We start from the raw sequence: 24,261 nt of genomic DNA, 5'->3' as shown, positions 1-24,261 counted from the left end.
TCCCAGGACCGTGCCCCTGACTCGTCCCCCTATTGGCTGTGGCTAAAGCCAGCAGACCCAATCCTCTACTTACAGATGTCACCTTCCCATTACGTCAGGGCCACGCCCCTAGACGTCCCCCCATTGGCTATGGGCCAGGACCGGTAGAGCCAATCATCGTAACGAGGTGTGATCCATCAACAACACGGATATATGCTCACATTACACAGGTAATGCCCACTGATGGAGATATACTGTAGCTCTTTTTCAGAAGCGATCTGGCCACAAGTGACAGCTCAACGAAGTGGCTTACCATTGCGTGGAAATGCATAGCAGCCTCATCCCCAACGCGTGATGTTGATTCTAAATGTGGAAAGAAAAACCGGAGGACCTGGAGAAAAATCCACGCGACCACGGGGAGAGACATGCAAACTCCAAATATACAGCAGGCGTCAGGGTTGGGACCGAATCCTCGACCTTCTGTGTACCAGGCGAGGTAGTTAACATCTCTTAGCCACCGTGATGATGACGATGAGGGAGAGAGACACGCAAACTTCAAATATACAGCAGGCGTCAGGGTTTGGATCGAATCCTTGACCTCCTGTATACCAGGCGAGGTTGTTAACATCTCTTAGCCACCGTGATGATGGAGCGAGGATTGGTGTCTACGTGAGGGTTCAATCAACCAGTATTGGATAGGTCCTGGCTTATGATGTTACAGTATATACCTTTTGCGGGTGTTGGATATTAATGTAATATTTATACAGCATGAGGAGATTCACATTTTAACACCGGTGTGAAAAAGTTTAACTGACACTAATTAAACTGGCAGCCATGGTTTTTTGTCAATATTTACCAGAGAGGGATTTTGTCAGAACAGTGAAATTGCACAACGCATTACATAGCAGACAGCTGTTATCGCTCGTGGGTCGAAAGTCGTTTGCTGGTTCATTTGTTCAACGTTTAAACATTCTATTCACTTTTTTATTTTACCAGGTGTAATAAAGGTCGTGGAAGCGACTTCTGGAATCCGGTCTTTATTTGTCTTTCGTTCACAAGACTCCTATCTTACTCCTTCACGCTGCTGACAGACAGCGTGAGAGGGAGAGAGACACGCGCGGCCACGTGGCAGCCTGGACCCCGCTCCAGCGTGGCCTCACCCTCCGTTCCAGATCTGACCACGTGTTGTCCGTCTCCACCCCTTTTAATGCCCGGGTCACGTGGTACCATTCCACCAATCCTGGTGAACCTTTATGGAATCTTCTAGACTCCATCGTACGTTCCCAGGACCGCGCCCCTGACTCGTCCCCCCATTGACTGTGGCTAAAGCCAGCAGATCCAATTCTCTACTTACAGATGTCACCTTCCCATTACGTCAGGGCCACGCCCCTAGACTTCCCCCCATTGGCTATGGGCCAGGACCGGTAGAGCCAATCATCGTAACGAGGTGTGATTCATCAGCAACCCGGATATATCCTCACATTACATCACCCCCCCCACCCTCCCGTGTAAAAGTCAGCCGTCTCGGCTGGGAAAAGAGTGACAGCCCGAATCCCTTTGAATAACATCTTAGGGCGTCCATGACGCATTAACAAGGTATGGGGAGTAGGCGCCAACGCGCAGAGGAATTAAAACATTAAACAACCGACATACATTAGGGCGCCCCTGTAGCACAGTAACACCAGGGCGACAGACCGCAAGGACAAAAGTATTAGCGAAATGGAAGAGACTTCGACCGCGTACGTGACGCCGGACCCTCTCCTCCCCTCGCGCGTGGTTGTCTCGCCGACTGTTCAGTGGGAGGTGGTTGCAGTGGAGAAGAAGAAGCATTTTCGGTTTCCGTTGTGTCTGGGATAGGCCCCGTTGGAGGTGGAACGTCCGGGGTCTCGTCGTCCTTCAAAACCTGTGCGTCTACAGGGGGTAGAACACAGCCCCGCTGAGGAGCAATCGGCGAGGCAAGTGGCACAATCGGCACGCCAGACCTCGGCAGGTCAACAAGTGGGGATGAAGGGCCAGCACGCGGGTCAACATAGGGCTTGAGCCGCGACGAATGAACATACCAACGACGTTGGCCGTACTGGATGCGAACACTCTGGGGATTCCGAATGTCCACCAGCCTCACAGGCCCCCGCCAAGGCCTGTGCAGTTTAGGGGACGTACCCACTGACACCTGAGGGCAATGTAGCCATGCCATATCGCCCACCGACCAAGGCATGTCAGTTCGCGATCGACACGCATACCTCTCATTCCTTGCCTGCGTACGGGCCGTCGCACATCTGGCGGCCTCTCGTGCCTCCGTAACCCGTTTAAGCGAGTCCCACGTGGTCAGGCAAGGAAGGGGACGGTTGTTTCCCTGCTGCACCAAGTTGCACATCAATCAGGGGTACATTCTCACGGCCATACATCAGGAAAAATGGCGAATATCCTGTGGACGCGTGCGGAACCATGTGGTATGCCGCCAGGACTCCCGGTATGTGCAAGTCCCAATCGGTTTGTTTTTCACTCACCGTGTGACAAAGCATGGCCGAAAGGGTGCGGTTAAATCGTTCCACCATCCCATCCATTTGCGGATGGTAAGGGGAAGTGCGGATTTTCTTTGTACCCAAAGCAGAGCACACGTCTTTGAGCAATTTAGAGGAGAAGTTACGTCCTTGATCCGTGAGTAGCCCTTCAGGTGCTCCCTTATCCATGACGTACCCATTCAAGAAAGCCTCGGTGATGGATGAGGCCGTTTGGTCAGGTAGAGGCCAGGCCATAGGCCAGCGAGAAAAGTATTCGACCCCGACCAAAAGGTATTTATTTTCCCTAGCCGATGGAGGGAACAGGCCCAGGATATCCAGAGCAACCAGCTCATTAATACGGGACACCTCAGTCGATCGTAGGGGCGGGACATAATTTTGACGTGGCGGTTTCCGCTTCGCACAATCATGGCATGACCGGATAAAGTTAGTGACATCCGCTGTCATGCCTGGCCAAAAGAAATCCTGCTGCATCGCGGCCAATATTTTCTGCACGCCAAGGTGCATCAGCTTGTCGGCGTGCAGCGCGCGGATCAGATCGTGGCGAAGGGACGTCGGCACAACCAGGCGTGAATGGTCCGACACCCCATCCGTACATGTGAGTAATCCCGCCTGGCCCCGAAACAACTGCCATTTCCATCCTGCCAAATGAGATCTCGGTTTCCTGACCAATTCCCGCAGTGGAGCCAAAGAGGCATCAGCATCTTGCTCGCGTAGCCACACCGAGTGCGGCAAATGCAGCGTATTGTCGGCGCCAACGGGTACATCCTGGCCTTCATCCTTTGACATCGCCCCATGACCGGACAGGGCGGGGTAGGCAGCGCCGCACAGCAGTGCGTACTTGTCAGACAGGCACAGGGAGGAGTCGCGGGCACCCTAGAGAGAGCGTCCGCGTTGCCATGGCGAGTACCCTTGCGGTACGTGATATTGAAGGAAAACTCCTGCAGCGATTCTAACCACCGAGCCAATTGACCGGACGGTTGTTCCAATTTCAAAGAATATTGCAAGGCAGCATGGTCAGTGCGCACGAGGAATTTCTTTCCATACAGGTACGGCCGGTACTGGTGAACAAAATGGACGATTGCCAGCAATTTCCGTCGCGTCACGCAATAGCGCGTCTCGGCAGGAGACAGACCCCTGCTGCCGTATGCCACCACTCGCTTGACCCCGTCTTTCCGTTGCGACAAAACGGCCCCTATGCCGATGTCGCTAGCATCCGTGTCAAGGATGAACGGCTGGGAAAAGTCTGGGTAGTCGAATATCGGAGCGGTGGCCAGGCGATCCCGGAGAGATTGAAAAGAATGCTCCTCTTCCGGGCCCCATTTAAATCTCTAATTCTTCCCTGTCAGAACATGCAGCGGCTTAGCCAGTGTCGCGAAATTCTTAACAAATTGTCGATAGTAGGATGCGAACCCTATAAACCGCCATACGTCGCCCACTGAAGTGGGCGTGGGCCACTCTCGGACACACGACGTTTTCTGAGGGTCCGTGGACACACCGTCAGAGCTGATGATGTGTCCCAGGTAGCGGACAGATCGTTGCAAAAGGTGGCACTTCTTTGGTTTAAATTTAAGGTCAGCCGACCGCATCCTCTGAAAGACAGTCTCCAGTCGTTGGAGGTGTTCTTCGAAGGTGCACATTTCCCACTGCAGCCCCGCTAGCACCAGTTCCATCAGGCGTTGGAACATCGCCGGTGCTGCATTCAAGCCCATAGGTAGGCGGTTAAACTCAAAGAGGCCCTGCGGCGTGCGGAACGCTGTTTTCGGTCTGGACGCGTCATCGAGGGGGAGCTGCCAAAACCCAGATGATAGGTCGAGGGTAGAGAAGAAATTTGCCCCGACAAAGCGTCCATCCGTAGCAAGGGGTATGCGTCTGCCACGGATATCTTATTCAATCGGCGGAAGTCTACACAAAACCTCGTTCCGCTATACTTCTTTTTAACCAACACGACCGGCGCGCCCCAAGGACTGTTGGACGGCGAAATTATATCGGCCACCAACATGTCGTCCACCGCGGCACGCACGTGTTCCCTTTTTGCAGGGCTCATGCGATGCGGGTGTATACAAATTGGTCCCGCCGCACCGGTGTCGATATGGTGCGACAGGAGCGAGGTATGGCCCAAATCCAAAATGTTTTTACTGAAAACGTCAGCGTACTCCGACAATAGTGAATGCAAGGCGCTCCGCTGCATGGCCGACAAGGCAAGCCAGCGGCCATTTTTGTGGGTTGGTCACTCTCAAAGCTGGTGAAATCAGTAGTGGCGTGAGCCAACACCGAGCCAGCCGGGACGACGACCTGGTCCGGGCCCCCATTTAACACTTGTATAAATGGGGCCTGACCAGGCCGAACGATAGTTTGAGCCGCCACTAGAGAAAAGGATTTTGCCACAGAGTTCGACGGGGACAAAAACACACCGGTCGCATCGTCCGCGGCTTCCAACCGCTTTCGGTAACGCAGTGGAATAAGCATTTGTGAGCCTGATGGTACTTCTACCGTGACAGCAACAATCGCGTTAACAGCGTTTCCTGGGGGCAAACGGCCCAGCAGCGACGGCAGGAAGGACATTCTACGGCCCCCTGGCATTTCCAAGCAACCTTGATCGACGAGTATTTTAACGGGCATCCGACGAAGGAAATCGGTGCCCAATAAGCATGGGACGGCCAATGAACGCGAGATCAAAACTGGTCCCACCGCGGTGATATTCCCTATAGCAATGCGCACATTTACTCGCCCCAAAATACCCATGCTACCCCCATTCGCAGCAACGCATGTGTAGTAGAGTTACCCACTCGATATTCACAAACTCGGAGAGCAAATCGTTAACAAGGTTTTCCCGCTCAAACTAACGGTCAGGGTCTCACAAGCTGTGAGAGCTGACCGTAAACAAGGTTTTCCCGCGCGACCAAATGGTCAGGGTCAGATAGGGTGAATTGGGATCGAAAAGCATATTGGGAACGACCAATCACAGGGTTCCACAAGGTGGCCGGGGATTGGACAACCCGGCCACGAGCAAGTATAAAGCCAGAGCGCTCAGAGCTCTCGGGGAGTTGAACCACACGAAGACCCAAGACAGCGGAAGAAGCTTAGGACCCTGGACCAAGCCCTCCAGCCCTTATCACGGCTAGGGTTCAGTGTAACCAGTGGTCGGGAGACATCTCCCTAGATCCAGTCAGAGGACACTGAAAGAGCGGGATATTGAGTAGCCTGTAGGGTACAGGGGCTTGTATGTTCTGAGTGTAACGGGTGAGGGGACCGTATATCCCTCAGTGCATAGGGATCGTGTTAATAAAAGTGTGTGCTACAAAAGACGTTGAAGAGTCCGTCTGTACAACACTACACATGCATCATTAGCCGGTCGGATCCGCGACGTAGGAATGGACAGGAGATGAAAAATAACATCGGAAATGATGGTTGCAGACGCGCCGGTGTCCACCAAAATACGATCCCATCGATAGTACCCCGTACCGTCGAGGACCCCGACGCGGCTGCCACCACCCTTCGAGCCAATTTCTTCCATTGTGTAACCGAGTGTGGCATCGACCCAGGTGACCCACAATTCCCTTCAGGAGTGCAAACATGGGTGCGAGTGGATGAGTGATGTGTCAAGACCTGCCGGGTGTCCGATATGTGCTGACTTGCCCGAGGGTGCCGTGGATCCGCGTCCGATGGAGGAGATGGAAGTCGGCCCGACGGGAGCTGAGGAGGTTGAAGTCGGCAGCAGCAATCCCGGGCGAAATGGCCTCGTCGGCCACACTTAAAACATGTGGCCGTCGCCGCCCAGAGGTCGGCCGCCCCAGTCCCTGCTCGTGGACGTCCGGCCCCGTCACGCTGGTCGCGCGGCCGGCGTTTCGGGACCTAGCGAGGAACGGCTGCCATCACCTTGTCGTCGCTGGAGTCGTTGGAGCCATGGACGACATGACGTGGGGCCCATCCCAACGGTGGCCCGTCTATCCCAGGATCTCCCGTCCATGCAGCCATCTGGTCCCAGCGTTTGAGGTTGAACTTGGCGTCCAAACAGCGCGCCGCCCATCGAGACGTTAGCGGTTCGTGGCAGCACACCGGTAATGATATGTTAAGTTCCTGGGACAACTCAATAATTCTAGAAAGGATGAGAGGATCCAGGAGATCGGCTGACGAACCGGGGTAGGCGGCCATGGCAAGCGCCAACAGCGCCCCTCGGTAGGCCAAGGGCGATCCATCCGCTCCTCGACGCCGCTGCATGAATTTCCTGGTAGCCGCCGTCAGCGGCTTGTAGAACTCTGCCATTTCCGCGAAAGCGTCACGCAGCGTCTTTTTCTTACTCGCCAGGATGGAGCGGAAGACTGCCAAGGAGACGTCGTCCAATAGCGTGGACAGAGCCTCCAGCGCTTCTGCCTCCGTCCAACGACTCGAAACGCCACATGAACACGCTCCAGTCGCCCACGGCGACAAATTCTTTAATTTGAGGAAGGCGATGGCCGCGGTAAATTTCCGAGGCCTCGGGCGTGTCAGATCCCGCTACCCGCGCAGTACGTGGCTCCGTCAAGATGGCGTCCGGCGGCCGCGTGGCAGCATCTCCGCCCAAGATGGCGTTCGGCGGCCCCGTGGCAGCAGGAGTAATGGCGGACGGCGTTTCCCGTTGAAGATCTTGGTCATCGGCCCTTTGGTGAGTTCGACGCGCCCGACCGAGGGCCGCTGATGACGCGACCGCCGTTGCAAGATTTAGCAGGATCGCACGGAGCGACTCTATCTGCTCCGCCACCCGACGCCACCCCTCGTCCGCAGCCGGAGACGTCGCCTCGCCAGCCTGTCGTCGATGCGCGGCGTCGGGGAGAGCGGCAGACGGCGGTAGAGGACCTGTGGCTCCCAGCAGCTCGTCCTCGTCCGCCTCGACATCTTCATCCGACGGAGGATCCGGTGGGTTTCTTTTCTTGAGGTGCTTGGGCATTTTCTAATAATTGTCCAAACGGTCTCAAGAAGCACTTATGTCACCAATGTAATAAAGGTCGTGGAAGCGACTTCTGGAATCCGGTCTTTATTTGTCTTTCGTTCACAACACTCCTATCTTACTCCTTCACGCTTCTGACAGACAGCGTGAGAGGGAGAGAGAGAGAGACACGCGCGGCCACGTGGCAGCCTGGACCCCGCTCCAGCGTGGCCTCACCCTCCGTTCGTTCCAGATCTGACCACGTGTTGTCCGTCTCCACCCCTTTTAATGCCCGGGTCACGTGGTACCTTTCCACCAATCCTGGTTAACCTCTATGGAATCTTCTAGACTCCATCGTACGTTCCCAGGACCGCGCCCCTGACTCGTCCCCCTATTGGCTGTGGCTAAAGCCAGCAGACCCAATCCTCTACTTACAGATGTCACCTTCCCATTACATCAGGGCCACGCCCCTAGACGTCCCCCCATTGGCTATGGGCCAGGACCGGTAGAGCCAATCATCGTAACGAGGTGTGATCCATCAGCAACACGGATATATCCTCACATTACACAGGTAATGCCCACTGATGGAGATATACTGTAGCTCTTTTTCAGAAGCGATCTGGCCACAAGTGACAGCTCAACGAAGTGGCTTACCATTGCGTGGAAATGCATAGCAGCCTCATCCGAACGCGTGATGTTGATTCTAAATGTGGAAAGAAAAACCGGAGGACCTGGAGAAAAATCCACGCGACCACGGGGAGAGACATGCAAACTCCAAATATACAGCAGGCGTCAGGGTTGGGATCGAATCCTCGACCTTCTGTGTACCAGGCGAGGTAGTTAACATCTCTTAGCCACCGTGATGATGACGATGAGAGAGAGAGACACGCAAACTCCAAATATACAGCAGGCGTCAGGGTTTGGATCGAATCCTCGACCTCCTGTATACCAGGCGAGGTTGTTAACATCTCTTAGCCACCGTGATGATAATGATGAGAGAGAGAGAGACACGCAAACTCCAAATATACAGCAGCAGGCGTCAGGGTCGGGATAGAACCCACGACCTCCTGTATACCAGGCGAGGTTGTTAACATCTCTTAGCCACCGTGATGATGGAGCGAGGATTGGCGTCTACGTGAGGATTCAATCAACCAGTATTGGATAGGTCCTGGCTTATGATGTTACAGTATATACCTTTTGCGGGTGTTGGATATTAATGTAATATTTATACAGCATGAGGAGATTCACATATTAACACCGGTGTGAAAAAGTTTAACTGACACTAATTAAACTGGCAGCCATGGCTTTTTGTAAATATTTACCAGGGAGGGGTTTTGTCAGAACAGTGAAATTGCACAACGCATTACATAGCAGACAGCTGTTATCGCTCGTGGGTCGAAAGTCGTTTGCTGGTTCATTTGTTCAACGTTTAAACATTCCAGGTCTATGTGAGTGATAATTAGGAATACTTTGTAATGTATGTAATGTTTAACTTATTTCGCACCGTTCATATCCAACCGCGCTGACTTGGAGGTGCATAGACAGGACCTGGGATGAAAGTCGATCGTTGGACAGGAATACACACCCACGTCTCTATGCACCCCGAAGGTTGCCACGCGTCCCGGTGTGGCAGGGTTGACAGAAGGGCTGTCCCGGAATTCCCAATGCAATCCTTGAGAAGATCGGAATTTTGTCCCGGTTTCAAATGTTCTGCCCTCATGGTCAAGTTTCCTGAGCAGTAGGCGGGACCACTTTTGAATTGGGAGGGGCTGCCAACTCAAGTTTGTATCTCTTTTAATATACATTTTAGTTTTTTTTTCTGACATGCAAATTGTATCTCACAATTTCCCTTCGGAAGCGTAAGAGAAGCTGACAGCCAGGCGACGTGCCCGATGCCAACAATTGCCCAATCTCTGCAGTCCTCGATATATGAATATGTTTCAGCCCATTACTGGCATTACATTAATATCACAGTCTCCCCTGGAATCGTGGGTTTGAATCCTTTATTATTATTAACATCGCCATATGTTCCAGTTGATTAGTCTGAAATGTAATCGCCGTTATTATGCTTCCCAACTTCACGAAACAAAGCGGCGAAGTTTGGTAAAAAAAAATCCTCCGACCAACATGGCGTGGGGAGGCCCTAATCCAGCAGTAGATAGATGAAAGGGGCCGTACGGTGCGTATCGAGATGTAACAGAACAACGATCGCACATGGACCGTCTGATTTGCAATTGGAATAGCTCTGGGTCACAGTGAGCGGTGTTGGTGACGGCAGTCAGGATGGCCGAGCGGTCTAAGGCGCTGCGTTCAGGTCGCAGTCTCCCCTGGAGGCGTGGGTTCGAATCCCACTTCTGACAAGTATTTTATTTAATATTATTAAAACCCCATAACACACTTGTGGTTGATTACTTTAATTGAATGCGAGTTGTTTTTTCATTGACGTTATAATGTATACAATTGCTATACATCATGCAGAGATTAACGCATTCGCATCAGCGTCGAAATTAACCGACACTGATCAAACCTCCAACCGTGATATCTAGACAATCCATGGGTTGTCACACCACTCATTGCATAACACGCGAACACTTAACCTGTACAAACGGTGTTATTATCGCTTGCAGGAATACAACAATATTTTGCTGGTGAAAATGTTCAAGTTTTAAACGCTTGCGTTATCAGCGCCCTCTGCTGACCAACGCCCAACATGGAATATCGTGGACTGCAGACAAAAGGTCTTCCTACTTGGGACGTCAATCCCATTGCCTTTCAATTCCTAATACTCTTATATAAGCGCACAACTTTATCTGTGATGAACGCTGCACTTCCCGTCGTTTCCATCCAGGGAGCGCTGCAAACTGACGTGCCCCCCGCATGGACGACGGAGGCGCAGGGACAGACGATCGATAACGTTGGAATCGATCTGCAGACGGCGGTCTTCTCGCACGGCCAGCAGCTCTGTGTCACCTTATCTCGATCCCGCAATCCCAAACTGGTTACAGTCCGCATCGAACCGAACCCCCAGCAAGGCCATCTACTTAATCGACGAGAGAAATTTCACACGAAATGTCGTTTTCAATGAAGTTTTCCAGATGTAAAATTGTTCAGCTTTAAATGAATATTTTTTTGTATCTAATTCCAAACATAATATAATTCAAAGATGTTTAATTTTAAAACTTCCAAACAGAGCATCGGGTGCTTGCGTGAATGCGTCGTTCGTGTGCAATTCCTTTTGTGGCTTTCCTGGCCAAAGGCCGTCAATGTTTGTGAAGGGCACCGCAGGCGCCCCTGAACAGCCCCTAGTTATTCGAATATAAGATTATGATTACTACTACTACTACAATGCGCAATACAATTACACGATGGGGACATACACTTGTCCGTGTTTTTATTTCTTAATGTGCACACAAGAACACTCGAGATGAGTGCTCAACTGTTTTTAAACGTGGTTATTTTTGCCTCTTAAATCCTGTTAAATTAGTTCACAATTTTTTCCCAGTAGATCATGAAGTGATTGTCACGTGAAAAATGTTAGGTTAAACCTCTTGTTTTCACATAGCTCTTAGAAGGTGTATCTTTCCACGTTGTGTCGAAGTTTTTATATTCTGCTCGTGGAAATAATCTTACATTCGATGAGCAAATAAAAGTCAATTTATGGGTACAGAACTCAGAGGTGACATTCAAGTCTTGTAAGGGTAGTCCACATTTATTGTGACCCTCAATTAAGTTACCCCTAACATTTTTTCATTTGCGTGTTCATTTCTATTTTAAATAAAGCTTATTTAAAAATATATGTGACATTTTAGAGAATTGAATGGGGAGTCACAAGACATCTGGACCACAGTGTACAGGAAAACGTGGGGTTTTCGCGAGGTTCCGTATCGGAGCAGCAGAGGGCGCTATGCACGTTTGTCGCAAGAGTTGAGCCTTGAAAAGTTTTCACCGCCACAGTTTACTGCACTTTATAATCCCACAAGCGATAATGTCCCGTTTGTACAGACCAAGCGTCTGCCATGTGAAGCGTGTTATATCATTGCTGTTTATCACTGTTCTCATGCTGACCGTTGCAATGTTCGGATATTGCAATGTTCGGACATTGCAAATGATGAGCGTCATTTAAACCTTTCACATCGGTGTGAAAACGTTCATCTCTGCACGCTGTATAGAAATTACATGAAAATATTTCTCCGTATTTTGTGAAGAAGAAAAACAACTAACATTCCGCTAAAGAGAAAACAAATCACAGCCAATGTTTATGTGAGCTTACATTTAATAAAAAAAAGCATGCTGTCAGAAGTGGGATTCGAACCCACGCCTCCAGGGGAGACTGCGACCTGAACGCAGCGCCTTAGACCGCTCGGCCATCCTGACTGCTACCCCATACGGCCTGAAGAACAATGTACATCAGGGTTGTGTGTGGAGTGGGGGGGGGGCATCAGCGCTGCACCACAGGACACGGGCGAAGCGAATGAGGCCCAAGACCCTAAGGGGAAAGCCCCCCCCCCGCCCCCCAGTAGACTGCAGGGCCAACACCGATATCTCTCACACAGAGCTCCGTCGGTGCACGTGGTTGTGATTCACGCGGTTATGATGCTATCCCGATACTATATTTACACGACGTGCATGGCAATGTATTACGTGACGCAATATGCACACGTACACCTTACTACAGAATATACTCTATTACTCATATAAGCGCACAACTTTATCTGTGATGAACGCTGCACTTCCCGTCGTTTTCATGCAGGGGGCGCTGCAAACCTACGCGACCCCTGCATGGACGACGGAGGCGCAGGGACAGACGATCGATCACGTTGGGATCGATCTGCAGACGGCGGTTTTCTCGCACGGCCAGCAGCTCTGTGTCGCCTTATCTCGATCCCGCAATCCCAAACTGGTGACAGTCCGCATCGAACCGAACCCCCAGCAACGCCATCTACTTAGCGACGAGAGAAAATTCACACGAAATGTCGTTTTCAATGAAGTCTTCCAGATGTAAAATGATATCAGCTTTTAATGAGGATTTTTTTAAAATCTAATTCAAAACAATACAATTCAAAGATGTTTCATTTTATAACTTCAAAACGGAGCATCGGGTGCTTGCATGAATGCGACGTTAATCTGCAATTCTTTTTGTGACTTTCCATGTATTGCACGAAGCTTCCAGGGGATACATCGCTTTTAGATGTTGGTGAATTGTTTATTTATCGGTTAGATAACTTGTCACTTTCATTTAACCTGAGGGGTCGTCCATAAATGACGTCACGCACCTCGGGGGGGGGGGGGGGGTCATACATTTGTGACGATGTGTGACGAGGGGGGAGGGGTTTGAGAATTGTGACGTCACATCAAAATGCGCAACTTTAAATAAATATAGACAACACGTTCTACTTGATTAAATATACTTTTTAATAAATGTTTTCTCCTACAACATCAGAGTGCAGCGCCACATTAAATACGCACTACAATGACAATAGTTTAAAGCGATTTGAAGCATGTTTTATTTTTTATTGTGGGAGGGGAGGGGGGCAGAGCTTTGTGACGTCATATTTGAGGGGGGGTCTGACTTTTTGTGACGCCATGTGACGAAGGGGGGAGAGGTCTAAAATCGTCCAAAATCGCGTTACGTCATTTATGGACGGCTCCTGAGTGTTATAACACGGATTGTTGTCCCTTCATACGAAATAGGTGTAGATAATCGTTGTATTAAGATTGAAAAAACACTGACCAAATGTTCAAATATACCAAAAAAAATTAGCCCACCGTGATCTGAATGCAGCATTGTATTGTCCATGCTGAGTTTTAGTTATAATCGTTGCTACAATAAAATGTGTTTTGCCCGTCTTATTCAACTATAATAAGTGTCATTTGCAACGCGCACAGCACTTCATGGACAAAAATAGCCCGAGGCACGGCGCCAGGTTCAGTGTCGCCTTAAAATCAGGCGAGAGATGTTGGGGACATTAAGAGATCGGTGACCTTCAAGTGTCTCTTAAAAGTCGGTGTAGATTTACTCATTACCGACTTATTAACTTAAAGTGTCTCTTAAAAGTCGGCGTGGATTGAATGCAGCTGCCAATGTGTGGCATGCGGGGTGATGGCGTTCCAGACGGAGGGGGGTTGCCACGGAGAAGCGACGCCCAGCAAATACGGACCCTGGTCCTGCACAGCCTGGGGGATCGATGTGGACAGAAGAATTAGGCGACGTCGGAAGATGCCAGGAGAACTGGCAAGAGATGCAGGACTTTCAGCAGAAGAATAAATTGTGCGCGTTATGAAGAACGTATTTTATAGACTTCAACAGATGTCAACACGGTTTTTACGACTAAAAGACCTGAACACAAAATTTGGATTTCTGCTGGACGTCAAAACTCTTCTATCCGATACAGATATCGATGCAATTCGTCGAAATTGTAGATTTTGGAAATTTCTATGACACCGACATCAATGGCCACGAACTTTTCACAGAAATTGGAGATTGCAAAATGCTGCTCAGTAACCGGAATTAAGTTCTACCAGAAACTCCTTTAGATCTTCTTGGTTTTATTGTGTTTTATAGAGACGACATATTTTCGAATTTGCGAATTTCACTGCAAATTTTATTAACAATAGCAGTTTCAATTGCAAGCTGTGAGCGGTCGTTCAGCAAATTGAAACTTATTTCGTCGTATTTGCGTGCTTCAATGGGACAAGATCGTCTCAGCGATCTTTCTCTTCTTAGCGTTAAAAGAGAAACATTGGAAAAAACAGATTTTGATTACGTGATTGACCAGTTTGCGACAGTGAAATCAAGAAAAATTAATCTTTTGTAGACTATGTCAACCAGTCTACGACAGTGACTGAGTGAGCCATGTAATATAATTTCTATAAATTTGCTTCTTTAAATATAATGTTTCATTAGAATTTAAATTATTCCTTATTTGATGTAATAGGAAAATGTGATTAAACGGGAAGGGGGGGGGCAATTTTATAGTTCGTCCCCAGACGCAAAATATCCTAGCTACGCCTCTGCAAGTGAGATGTGTACGATGGCAGAGTCAGCAGGACTTGTAGCTGACCCTGCTGGGAAGGCAGTGGATGGCAGGACCTTTGCTACCGTTGGAGTTTCTTAAGGTTACTTGCAAAACTAAGATAAACGCAATTAATATTATAGTTCTGAATGTTTATCTTGTATTGACCTCGTGTATTGCCATTTCTGAGGGTCTCATTTGTATTGTGCCTCTTGTATCCACTCTCAAGTTGTGCTCTCGATTGTTCGATATGGTTTGTATCACGTCTCGTTGGTAGTACACATTGTAATAATGCACTCCGTGTTTATGGATGTTTTTCAGTATGTTATCATTGTAATATGGATTAACCTGCATGACACAATGTAAACTCAAATGACTAATTTAAGGAAATTGATTTAAACCAATGAATAAACACTAATAGTTTTGAAATGAATAAACGTTTTATTGACAAAAACAACGTATGATACAATATACAATAGAATGTAACTTTACATAAAACAACAATATACATTGAGACAAACATATTTCTGGACATAACAAACGTCTGTCTTTAATCCAAAGGAAAATCTCTTGTGTTCCTTGGCAACAGTGCTTGCCCTAATTGTCCAAGAAATGACACCAAATCTCTGTTTAATGATGCTGATGCCTCTGCTTCCCGTTTGCTTTGTTCACGGTCTAAATTCATCTGCCTCTCTTTCATCTCTCGGTCGGCCCGCATTTCTTGACGCAGAAAATCCATGAACCTTTCATCGGAATCTCGCATGCATTTTGCAAATTCTGAGACAGAATTTGACGCATCTGTCCTTTTTCGCTTTTTCCCTGAAAAAAAAGTGCAAACATGTTGGGGTGAAGCAATGCGTTATCAAACAAAATAACTATCAATGCTGGAGAATACAACGTATACCAGAGTTTTTAGTTTCATTTTTCAGTTTTCTCTTTTTAATATACTTTGCCACGGTGTAATATACCATGGTCACTCATTCGACCTGGCGTAGCAGTTGAACCAATGGGCAAGACAACCTCCTGGCGCGTCTGGCCAGCGTGGAAGAGTTAGAAGAGTCGGTAGAAACATAGTACCCTCTAATAGCCTGTGGAGCTCTCCAGCAGATGCCCTTCTGGCAGCAATGGCGTAATTAAATAGTTATAGGGATGAACATTTTTACTTTTACCTCGATCATGCAAATCTCAAGTCAGCATCGGATCTAAAATGTCTTGTTTGTATACACAACGTAGACGCTTACCCTGCGTGGTCCTGGGACTTGTCACATGTGTTGCTGATGAGGGGCCAGGTTGTGCGTAGGAAGTGCTGTTGACAGACGATGCATTCTCTAAAGTGCATAAGAGGACATCAAGGTGAGGGAATATAAAGACATTTTTATAAATACACATATTCACTTAAAATTGTATCCATACCCCAAACACAACTGAATGACATCTTGTCATGAATTTAAAGTGCCGTCAAGTAGTTATGAAATGACAAATCCATTTTCCTCAGTACAAATATGTATCATGATATGTCAACATCTGGAGGGTATGTCTGGAACTATATTTTCGTTCCATACATGTTATAACTTCACTGTAGTTCCACGTCACAGATCCAAATCGCTCGAAACCGAGGTAGTGTCGACTCGTGTGCACTGGCCATGGGCGGTTAATTGGTCAGGGCTGATGTGGGACGGTGGCGTACGTGAAGTTGTCTACGTACGTCTCTTGTCTGGTGATATTTTGGTGACATTTCTTAGTTTTAAGAAGAGGCCAACTAACTTTATACGCTCACAAAGGTGTATTTCTAATTGTGCCCATTCTGATTGAACTGCATGCTAACGTGGTATGTAATAGCGCTCTGTACGGCTTTACAGAGGTGGCGGGTTTGATTCCCCGGTGCGGCAGTTAAAATAATGATGGCCAAGTTGTGTTTTTTTTAAATTCCCCCTCCTGTCCCCCCAGCTGTGTAAATGAGTAACCACCCCCAGTTAACGTGGAAGAGAAGAGTAGACCAAATACCCTATTAGAGGGGCTATCTAAAGCTCCCTCTAGTGGAGGCCCTTCCACCAGCAGTGGCATGGGCAAGCGATTGCAGGCTGCGCTTTCACCGATTACACCTCCGATTAGCACGATTGGCTTCGTGCGGTGCGAAGTTCAACATACGGTACTTTGAACTGCATATAAAGTACTGTACTGTTACAAACAAAATAATACATCGTGGATATTGTGACTGCTTTCTTGCATGAGTACAAATCTAATTTTCCTATTATCTAGCAACACATCTCACCGGATTCTTGCGGAGAATCCAACACTTCTCCCAGTGAAAGAGCCGTCGAATTTGACGAACCGGACACAACCTTTGCCGGTCTGTTTCCAAGCACCGAGTCGAACAGGTGGTAATATTTGCTTTTCTTCTGATCCGCCGCTCCACCCTGCTCGTTGTGTCTCTTCAGCATCTTGTATTCGTGCTTCAATTTCTTCGCCTTTTCGCGGCACTGCTTGAGACTGCGGTTGATGCCAATTTCTTTCAAGTCGGCAGATATCCTGGCATACACTTTCTCATTCCTCACTGATGACTCCAGTTCCGTCTGCACACTCTCGTCTGCCCAGAGAGAAACCAGAGCCTCGATTTCCTCGGCGTCCCAAGGCTGTTTCTTATCCTCCAACTCATTGCACGCCATGTTGTTGTCCATCTTCCTCGCAGTGTTGTTTGCTTACTGCAGTCCCGACCGACACGAAGTATGACAAAAAAAAATATGAATCTCGCCCGGGGCCCTGTTTGATCCCGAGTAAGATTCAGATGTCTTGTAAAGTGGGCGTTTTTATGGTTTGTTTCTGTTTAGACTAGACAACAAAAGTCCAGTGGAAAATCACCCGTACCGTGAAGGCCCAGCGCCGGCGCGGCTCGGATGTGCCGGTGAAAAAGGCGTAATGGTGGCGTGCCAGCCCCTTCCTCTGTCAGCCCCGCCAAATTTGCATAACCCCGCCCCGTCGTCGATAGCACCGCCCACTAGACCGTGAGACCCGCCCCCTAAAGTTGTCCTTGCTCTGGCGTCAGCCCCGCCCCACTGCTCATCACCCACTCCCCAGCTAAGATGGCCGCTGTCTTTACCACATCGCTGTGGACGTCACGGAATTAACGCGATCCGGGCCCGGTAACCGTGCGAGTAGGCGGCGATTTGACAAAGGCACGCCACCGGGGATATTGCATGTACACAGGCACAGAATGACTCGTTGTTTCACGGCGTCACGAGCCAACAACGGTCTGCGGCCACTGCTGTGGACATATTACCTACCCAAGATGGCCGCCGAACGTCACGGCGTCGAGTGGCGGTGACGGTGGAGCCACGACGCTCGTGGGGCGGGCGAAAGGGAGGGAGGTCGCGAGTGATGGCGGCGCGCGTGGTGAGGCGTGCGCTGAGCCTGGGAGCCGGGATCGGCCCGGCCGCCTCGGTCTCCCGCTGGCAGAGGCTGCTCAACTCGAGGATCGGTAAGGGAGCGCCGGGGTTGCGTCCGCCCGATGTTGCGCTCGCCGCTGTACGAACCCTGCGACCCGAGTTAGATTTCCGGTTACTGTTGTCACCAGCGGGAGGTGATCATCTGAACCGGCCTCTTCAGGTCTTCTCGGCCTCGTATCGCACCTGGTGCGGTGTGTAAACGTGAGCGGTGGGGAGGCGGCCGGGCCTGGGTGGTGCTGCGCACCCCGTCCCACTCGGGCGCTCGTTTATTCAACAGATATATTAATGTTTATTTTGGCTTCACAAGCTAGAGTTCCATTCTGTGTTCGCCTTTTGCACCCTGTCTCCATTTCGTTCAATGTCATTTATCTACAGTATTTGTAAACGTGAGCGGTACGCTCAACTCAGGTTAAGAACCAGGCTACAGTCAACATTATAGACTGCCAATACACTCACTCAGATGAATAACCATTGCTACAGTCTACATTATGGACTGCCAGTACGCTCACCGAGGTTAACCAGGCTACAGTCTACATTATAGACTGACAGTACACTCACTCGGATTAAGAACCAGGCTACAGTCTACATTAGTGTTTATTTTTATTATTTTTCTATCTACGTGACTTCACCGAAAGAACCAAAGAATATTCTTCAAATACTTAACTCTCTTATTGTCTTCTTGGTTCTTTCGGTAAAGTCACGTAGAAGGGAAGTAATAAAATAATAAAAATAAAACATAATAAAATAAAATAATTCTCACTTCACCTGAAGACGGCTGCTTGCGTTGTAGCCGAAACGTCGTGAGAATTATTTTATTTTATTATGTTTTATTTTTTATTATTTTATTGCTTCCCTTCTACGTGACTTTACCGAAAGAACCAAGAAGATGAATCCCTGCAGTCACGAAAGCGTTAAATCGAAATTTAAATCTCTTATTGTCTCCAACCCCGAGAACCTTTGACATTGTGTCTTCCTTAAGATGAGACGCTGAATGTCGAAACCGTTCCAGAGTTTGTATTGAATCAATGCAGCTGAAATTATGCACTCCCAGAGCACCATGCGGCTGATGGGCCGTTAGAAATGCTTTTATTTATTATGTTGCAGGACAGATGTCTGGAGGAGACGAATTGCATGTTTATTTTGACCTTAATAGTATGTTTTGAAAGTCCTGTGTACTTTATCTTCCATTTTCAAATCAGTCCTCAGAAAATCTGTCCCAATTTTTACGAAACACCTCAAATTATTAAGCAATAAAAGGTCCCCCTGCCAATAAATAATGTGGTGGCCCTCATCTCCATCACCCATAGCACGGTAATGTCAATTCCACATTCCTATGGAAAGGAATACATACAAAATAAAAACACTTAACGAATTATACTTGCTGAGCACAGACCCAAAACTGCAAGCAATAAACAGCACTATTAAAAGCGTATAAAAGATTTGATGTTTCTTGAATTGAGCAAAGTTGTCAGAACCTGAGAAATGAAGTGATGGGTGGGACTTAAATATGTATAAAAGCAAAAATCGAAATATGTTCACCCTTCCCCGCCAGGTGTGTGGTGTAAGAGCCTGCTGAGCGACTACACCGACGCGTGCAAGGACGTGGTGGTGGGCGCCTGGGAGCGGCCCGTGCGCGCTGCGATCTACGCAGCGGTTCTGGCCGGCGCCGTTGTCTCTATGAGGACGGCGCCGGACGAGCACTCTTTCCAGGTGGCGCTACTGGAGGCGAGCGGAGAGCTGCTGCTTCTCTCCTCGTCGGAGCGCAACCCCACCACAGACTGCCATGTCCAGGCATGTGCCCTCCACATGTCATGTCAGTAATGTCCCAATCCGTTTTCTCTTCTTGTTAACTTTGTTCTACTGTGATATCACCATGAAGTTACTCGCTTTAAGTGATCGTGTGTGAACCCACCTTAAGACATTGGTGGATCGGCACTCTTGACAGATATGTGACCTCTGAGCTACCCAGCCACCTAACTACCCAGCGATATATTCTTAGTTGCAATGTTGTCATCGACATCATGTTGTGAGTTAGAGAATGTGTTTACATCACCCTTGTGGTGCTGGGAACAGTCCCTTTCTAAAGTTCGGTGTGGGCTTTTTACACCCAACTTTGGATAGCGCATACTTATGCCCTGTACACTTTATCTGTCATAACAGGCTAAATGTCTCATCCTCAGAGGTAGAATATAATCAATTATGAGTTAAACTCAAAGTAACATGATGGGGTGTTTTTATGTAATTTTTGATTACATGTCAGGAAAAGCAGCCTGCTGTGCTAAAGACTTGGATTACCTAATAGATGGCTGAAACTGAGATGTCAAACCCAAGGCTTAAAACTTCAGTTCATTGCTGACATGGCTACTATTCCCAGTTACTTACTAGGTAGATTTATACAGGTAGGAACAACAGGTTCCACACTGCCCACCAGGGATTATTCTTCTGTCGTGCATATTTGTCTGTCGTGCACGAATGCGCTGTCCAACCAAGTTCCTACCTGCCCATTCTGAAGGAACGTATTTTTATCTCAGTGCAATGTCAGACCTCACAGATGGTAACATCAAATATGTAATAAAAAAAAGGATGGTGATATGCAGGACAATATACTTGCATATACAGCCTCTTCTGTATGAGGGCCTTTCCACACTCTGCACATTGTGAGGGTTATTACATTCAAAAAGGTGGCTTTACCCTTTTGTGGGGATTAACCATTCTCGAATGTGCTGGTGAGTGTGGGTTGGCACAATTCTGCTTAGGTCTTAAAGTCTTTATTTTAGGGTTTTTTCAACAATTTATTCTAATTTTTAAGTTATTAAACAGGAAGTACTTTATATTTTAATGAAAATTCCAAGGTTGTTTCCATTTGATTGAGCCAAGTTGAACAGGTTTTGTTTTTATCTGCTATATGTTGTTATAGGCCCTGCTAAAGCACCGTGAGGGTGGCACTCTGCGCTTCAGCAACCTCTTATTCTGCTCCGTGGTCTACTCAAGCCCCTTCGCGCCTGAGTGTCAGCTGTATGCAGCACAGTGCAAGAATCTTAAGCCCAGGTGGGTTCTACTGCTGCACTTTGCCACTGCTGCCTCCACCTATGAACTCGTTCCATATTTATCTTAACTGCTTGGTAGCCTGGTATGCTGGCAGGCCACATCATTTAAAGTAAAACATAAATTCCCCAAATTTTATTCCTGTTACCACTACATGTTACAAGATAAAAAAAAATATCAATTCCAAATTATTGCAAGAAGCAATGCAGAGATTAGCCCAGTTTGATATTATATGAATACTTCTGATGTTTCTGCAGTAGATCCAATTATTTACACGAGATTCATGTATTAGATATGTCCTGCAAAGGGTGTTGCATATCACACAATTGGTTTACTGCTTGGTACTGGAATAAACAGATTTTAAATGAAAAGTTAAAATTATTTTGCTGGTTGCTTTGAGCAATCATCGGTGACTCGGCTAAGACCATCAGCCCACTAGAACCTGGTTTAATGACAGGTGGCTGCTCGAATCTTAATTCAGGATCTCAGTTATTCTGACTGAGTTCTCTGATCTAGCATTAGCTCCCTTGGACACCAGGCCACCTGCAGAGTGCACCAGTCCATTGTGGTAACTTTACATTTCTAAGCGGTACACACACATGTGTACTGTCTGCACCGCTGCTGTTTTTATGACCTCACATTTATAACTAACTTAAAGTTGCATTGACATGTGGGAGTCCTGCATTCATCTTCTCCGAGGAGATTGCAGACTTGCGGTACTTCCTCCTACCATCCTAAAACATCCATGTTTACAAGGGATCGAACGTGTATGTACACACATACACGGAGAAAGATCCCCTGTATAGTATACAAGGAGATTGTCTAGACAGCACTATACCTGGCATATATACATAGAATCTGCTACGTATTTAAGGCTACATCAACCTAGGGGAGGCCCATAACCGGTTATATAATTGTCACTTCTTAGCTATGGCCAGGAAGCGAACTCCGGTTATCGGGTTTGTAGAACAGTGCGCTAACCACTGAAAGTATTTTTGCGTCCTCTTTCAAGTGTTCTACCAAGTATTTTGTGCAACTGTTGAGCTATGTTCCTTGGCACAGATGGGAGGATTTCCCGTCGCGCGTGCTGGATGTCGGCTTTGGCGGGCGTTGGTGGATGCTTCACAAGAAGGCACACGACTATGACATCAACGATGGGGAGTTTGAGCAGCTGTCACCCGCCCAGCGCATTGTCTTGCATGAGGACTTACACTCGCAGCGCAATGAACAACTCCACGAGCTGCGCTACCGGCAGCCGGTCACGCTCACCGATGAACAAGTGCGGCAAGCCGAGCCGGTGCGGCAGGAACCGCTCTTGGTAAAAGTTTAGAATGAGCCAGTGTGGACTTGCTGTATTTTTATCAGCGTTAAATCATCTGGCTGGATGAGCATGTTGGTTACACCCATGTCACCGGGTCATTTTTCATGGAGATGGTGGTTTAACTCTTAAAAGTGTCACATCCAGATTCCGAAGGAGAATTGCCAATGTGTTTTGTGTGCTGTAAAAAGAAAAGAAAAAAAATCGGATTTCATTTGCACTACAAAGCTATTGTGTGGGCCATGGGGCGCTGACATGGCCAAGCGGTTGTGGGTTTGCCGCTTTCATATGTATTCAGTTCGAATCCTGAAAGTCATCCTGGTTAATGCTGCAGGTGTGTTAACGATTAAATACATGGTGTATAATTAATAGTAGATGTTAAAGATCTTGTGGAAATTCAGAAAGTAGGCCATTGTGTACCATCGTCATGGTCCAAATTTGAAGAAAAAACCCCCTAAAATTGCGATAGCACTAAAATGTTCACTTGCAGGCCAGTGATTAAAGTCACCTCGTGCCGCACAGGGAAAACTGCAACTAGAGGTCCCCATCGAATGTTTGAGATGATATGTGATTTATGGCACTTTGAGTTGTTGATGCATAGAAGTGCCATTGAAATGCAAAAATTATGAAAGTAGTACAAGGATGGGTTATACACCAAAAAGTTAATAAAACTAAATTAAAAGTTGTTTTAGTGGCTCTAATTTGACATGGAGAGTTCGCAAAATGTTTAATGGAGAAAAAAAGCTTGGTCACCAATGCCTTACTATTGCCCCTTACAAGTCCTGTGTGGTAGGGACAATGGTAATATGAAAACAAAATCAGTGTCTCTCTCCTAAAAGTATAATAATGCGGTGAAATTCTCAGATGGATACTCTGAGCCAGTGGTGAAAATTCCACATTTACATGACAAGCGCCATTTCCTTGATAAGACGACTGCTGTCGACTTTCGCGCAAAGTAGCTGTACTCATTCATGCGAGAGGGATGATGATGAGCTAAGTTGGCAATCCCCGACGGATTTGAACTCGCCACCTTCCAATTGCGAGTTGAGTGTTCCGATACATTGCCACTTTACCAGATGGTCCTCTTATAATTAAGTGTGTATGTATACGCGTCATTACATCCTGTGTCGTCATAATGTATATTGGTTTATTTAAAAATGCTTATTCATCATGACATTTATAACTCCAGAACGAAGGATGAGCCGTGCACCAAAAAAGCGCAAATAATATTTTATACCAAAATTCTAGTTCGTTAATATTGAGAGGGCTTGACCTGACCTGGAGATTGGGCAAAAACGTGAATTGGAGAGAACCAACAGCAGGGAAATCACTGCCTTGAATCTGAGTCGAATAGCAATAGATGTGAAGTGAGAATTCCAGAGATGCAACTAGATTTTTGGACAACGTGAAAATAGTGGGAATTGTACAACATCTATTGTGACAAGCAGATGGCAACTGCAGAAACACAGTCTTAAGGGGGCACCAAACTGGTGATAGGATGAATATCTCTACGTATGGTTTGCTTCATCTGTTTTGGCAGGGCCTCTGTTACCAGGGACTCGAGGGTCTTATTTTTCCAACAGATTTCACGGGACTGCTGCCTGGCAAAATCAAATGTCCGTGTGTAAATGTACAGGGACTCCTCTACTTATGAACGTTCAATTTACGAACTTTGAGAGACAAACAAACCTGTCCAGTTGCCTGTTTGGATCGAGAGTTGTAAGTTCAGCCACCGCGAAATAGATGGTGGTGGTGCCATCTACATCTGCAGAACATGAACCAGTGGCATCTACAATAGATTAAACAACTTTTGAAGCCATTCCCCGTGTTTAGTGTACATACCTTACAACATGTTTGGAATTGACAGGCATAAAGTTGGACTTGCGAACATATCCGCTTATGAACAGACATTGGGAACCTAACTCGTTCGTAAGTAGAAGAGTCCCTGCAGTTTGCTGTCGGGCAGTGTTAATAGTGTGTTCTTGTGCATCTCGGATGATGCAATCTTTTAAAATTTGAATTTAAATATGTTGAATTT

The 24,261-nt window shown here is 47.6% G+C and overlaps 2 protein-coding genes and 2 non-coding genes across 4 annotated transcripts; 2 read left to right on the top strand and 2 right to left on the bottom strand.

Annotated features, from left to right (window-relative positions):
* Positions 1–9,681: 9,681 nt before the first annotated feature.
* TRNAL-CAG (transfer RNA leucine (anticodon CAG)) lies at positions 9,682–9,764 on the top strand. The gene has a single exon. It is a non-coding gene; the product is annotated as a tRNA-Leu (tRNA).
* Positions 9,765–11,695: 1,931 nt separating this feature from the next.
* TRNAL-CAG (transfer RNA leucine (anticodon CAG)) lies at positions 11,696–11,778 on the bottom strand. The gene has a single exon. It is a non-coding gene; the product is annotated as a tRNA-Leu (tRNA).
* A 3,060-nt stretch (positions 11,779–14,838) lies between these two features.
* On the bottom strand, positions 14,839–17,362 carry LOC144726851 (uncharacterized). Its single transcript, XM_078605807.1, has 3 exons — positions 16,690–17,362; positions 15,659–15,745; positions 14,839–15,236 (listed from the first exon to the last, which is right to left on the bottom strand). The coding sequence occupies exons 1-3, from the start codon at positions 17,093–17,095 to the stop codon at positions 14,968–14,970; spliced, it is 762 nt and encodes a 253-aa protein (XP_078461933.1). The 5' UTR covers positions 17,096–17,362; the 3' UTR covers positions 14,839–14,967.
* Positions 17,363–17,756: 394 nt separating this feature from the next.
* TIMM29 (translocase of inner mitochondrial membrane 29) lies at positions 17,757–22,908 on the top strand. Its single transcript, XM_078605396.1, has 4 exons — positions 17,757–17,892; positions 19,413–19,651; positions 20,778–20,908; positions 21,968–22,908. Exons 1-4 carry the CDS (start codon positions 17,793–17,795, stop codon positions 22,233–22,235), a joined length of 738 nt encoding a protein of 245 aa, XP_078461522.1. The 5' UTR covers positions 17,757–17,792; the 3' UTR covers positions 22,236–22,908.
* The last annotated feature ends 1,353 nt before the right edge of the window (positions 22,909–24,261 follow it).

This window comes from Lampetra planeri, chromosome 24 (genome assembly GCF_965212315.1).
Source record: "Lampetra planeri chromosome 24, kcLamPlan1.2.h2, whole genome shotgun sequence".
NCBI lineage: Eukaryota > Metazoa > Chordata > Hyperoartia > Petromyzontiformes > Petromyzontidae > Lampetra > Lampetra planeri.
Note: the sequence above shows the minus strand (reverse complement) of the source record. Positions and strands in the feature narration are given on the sequence as shown.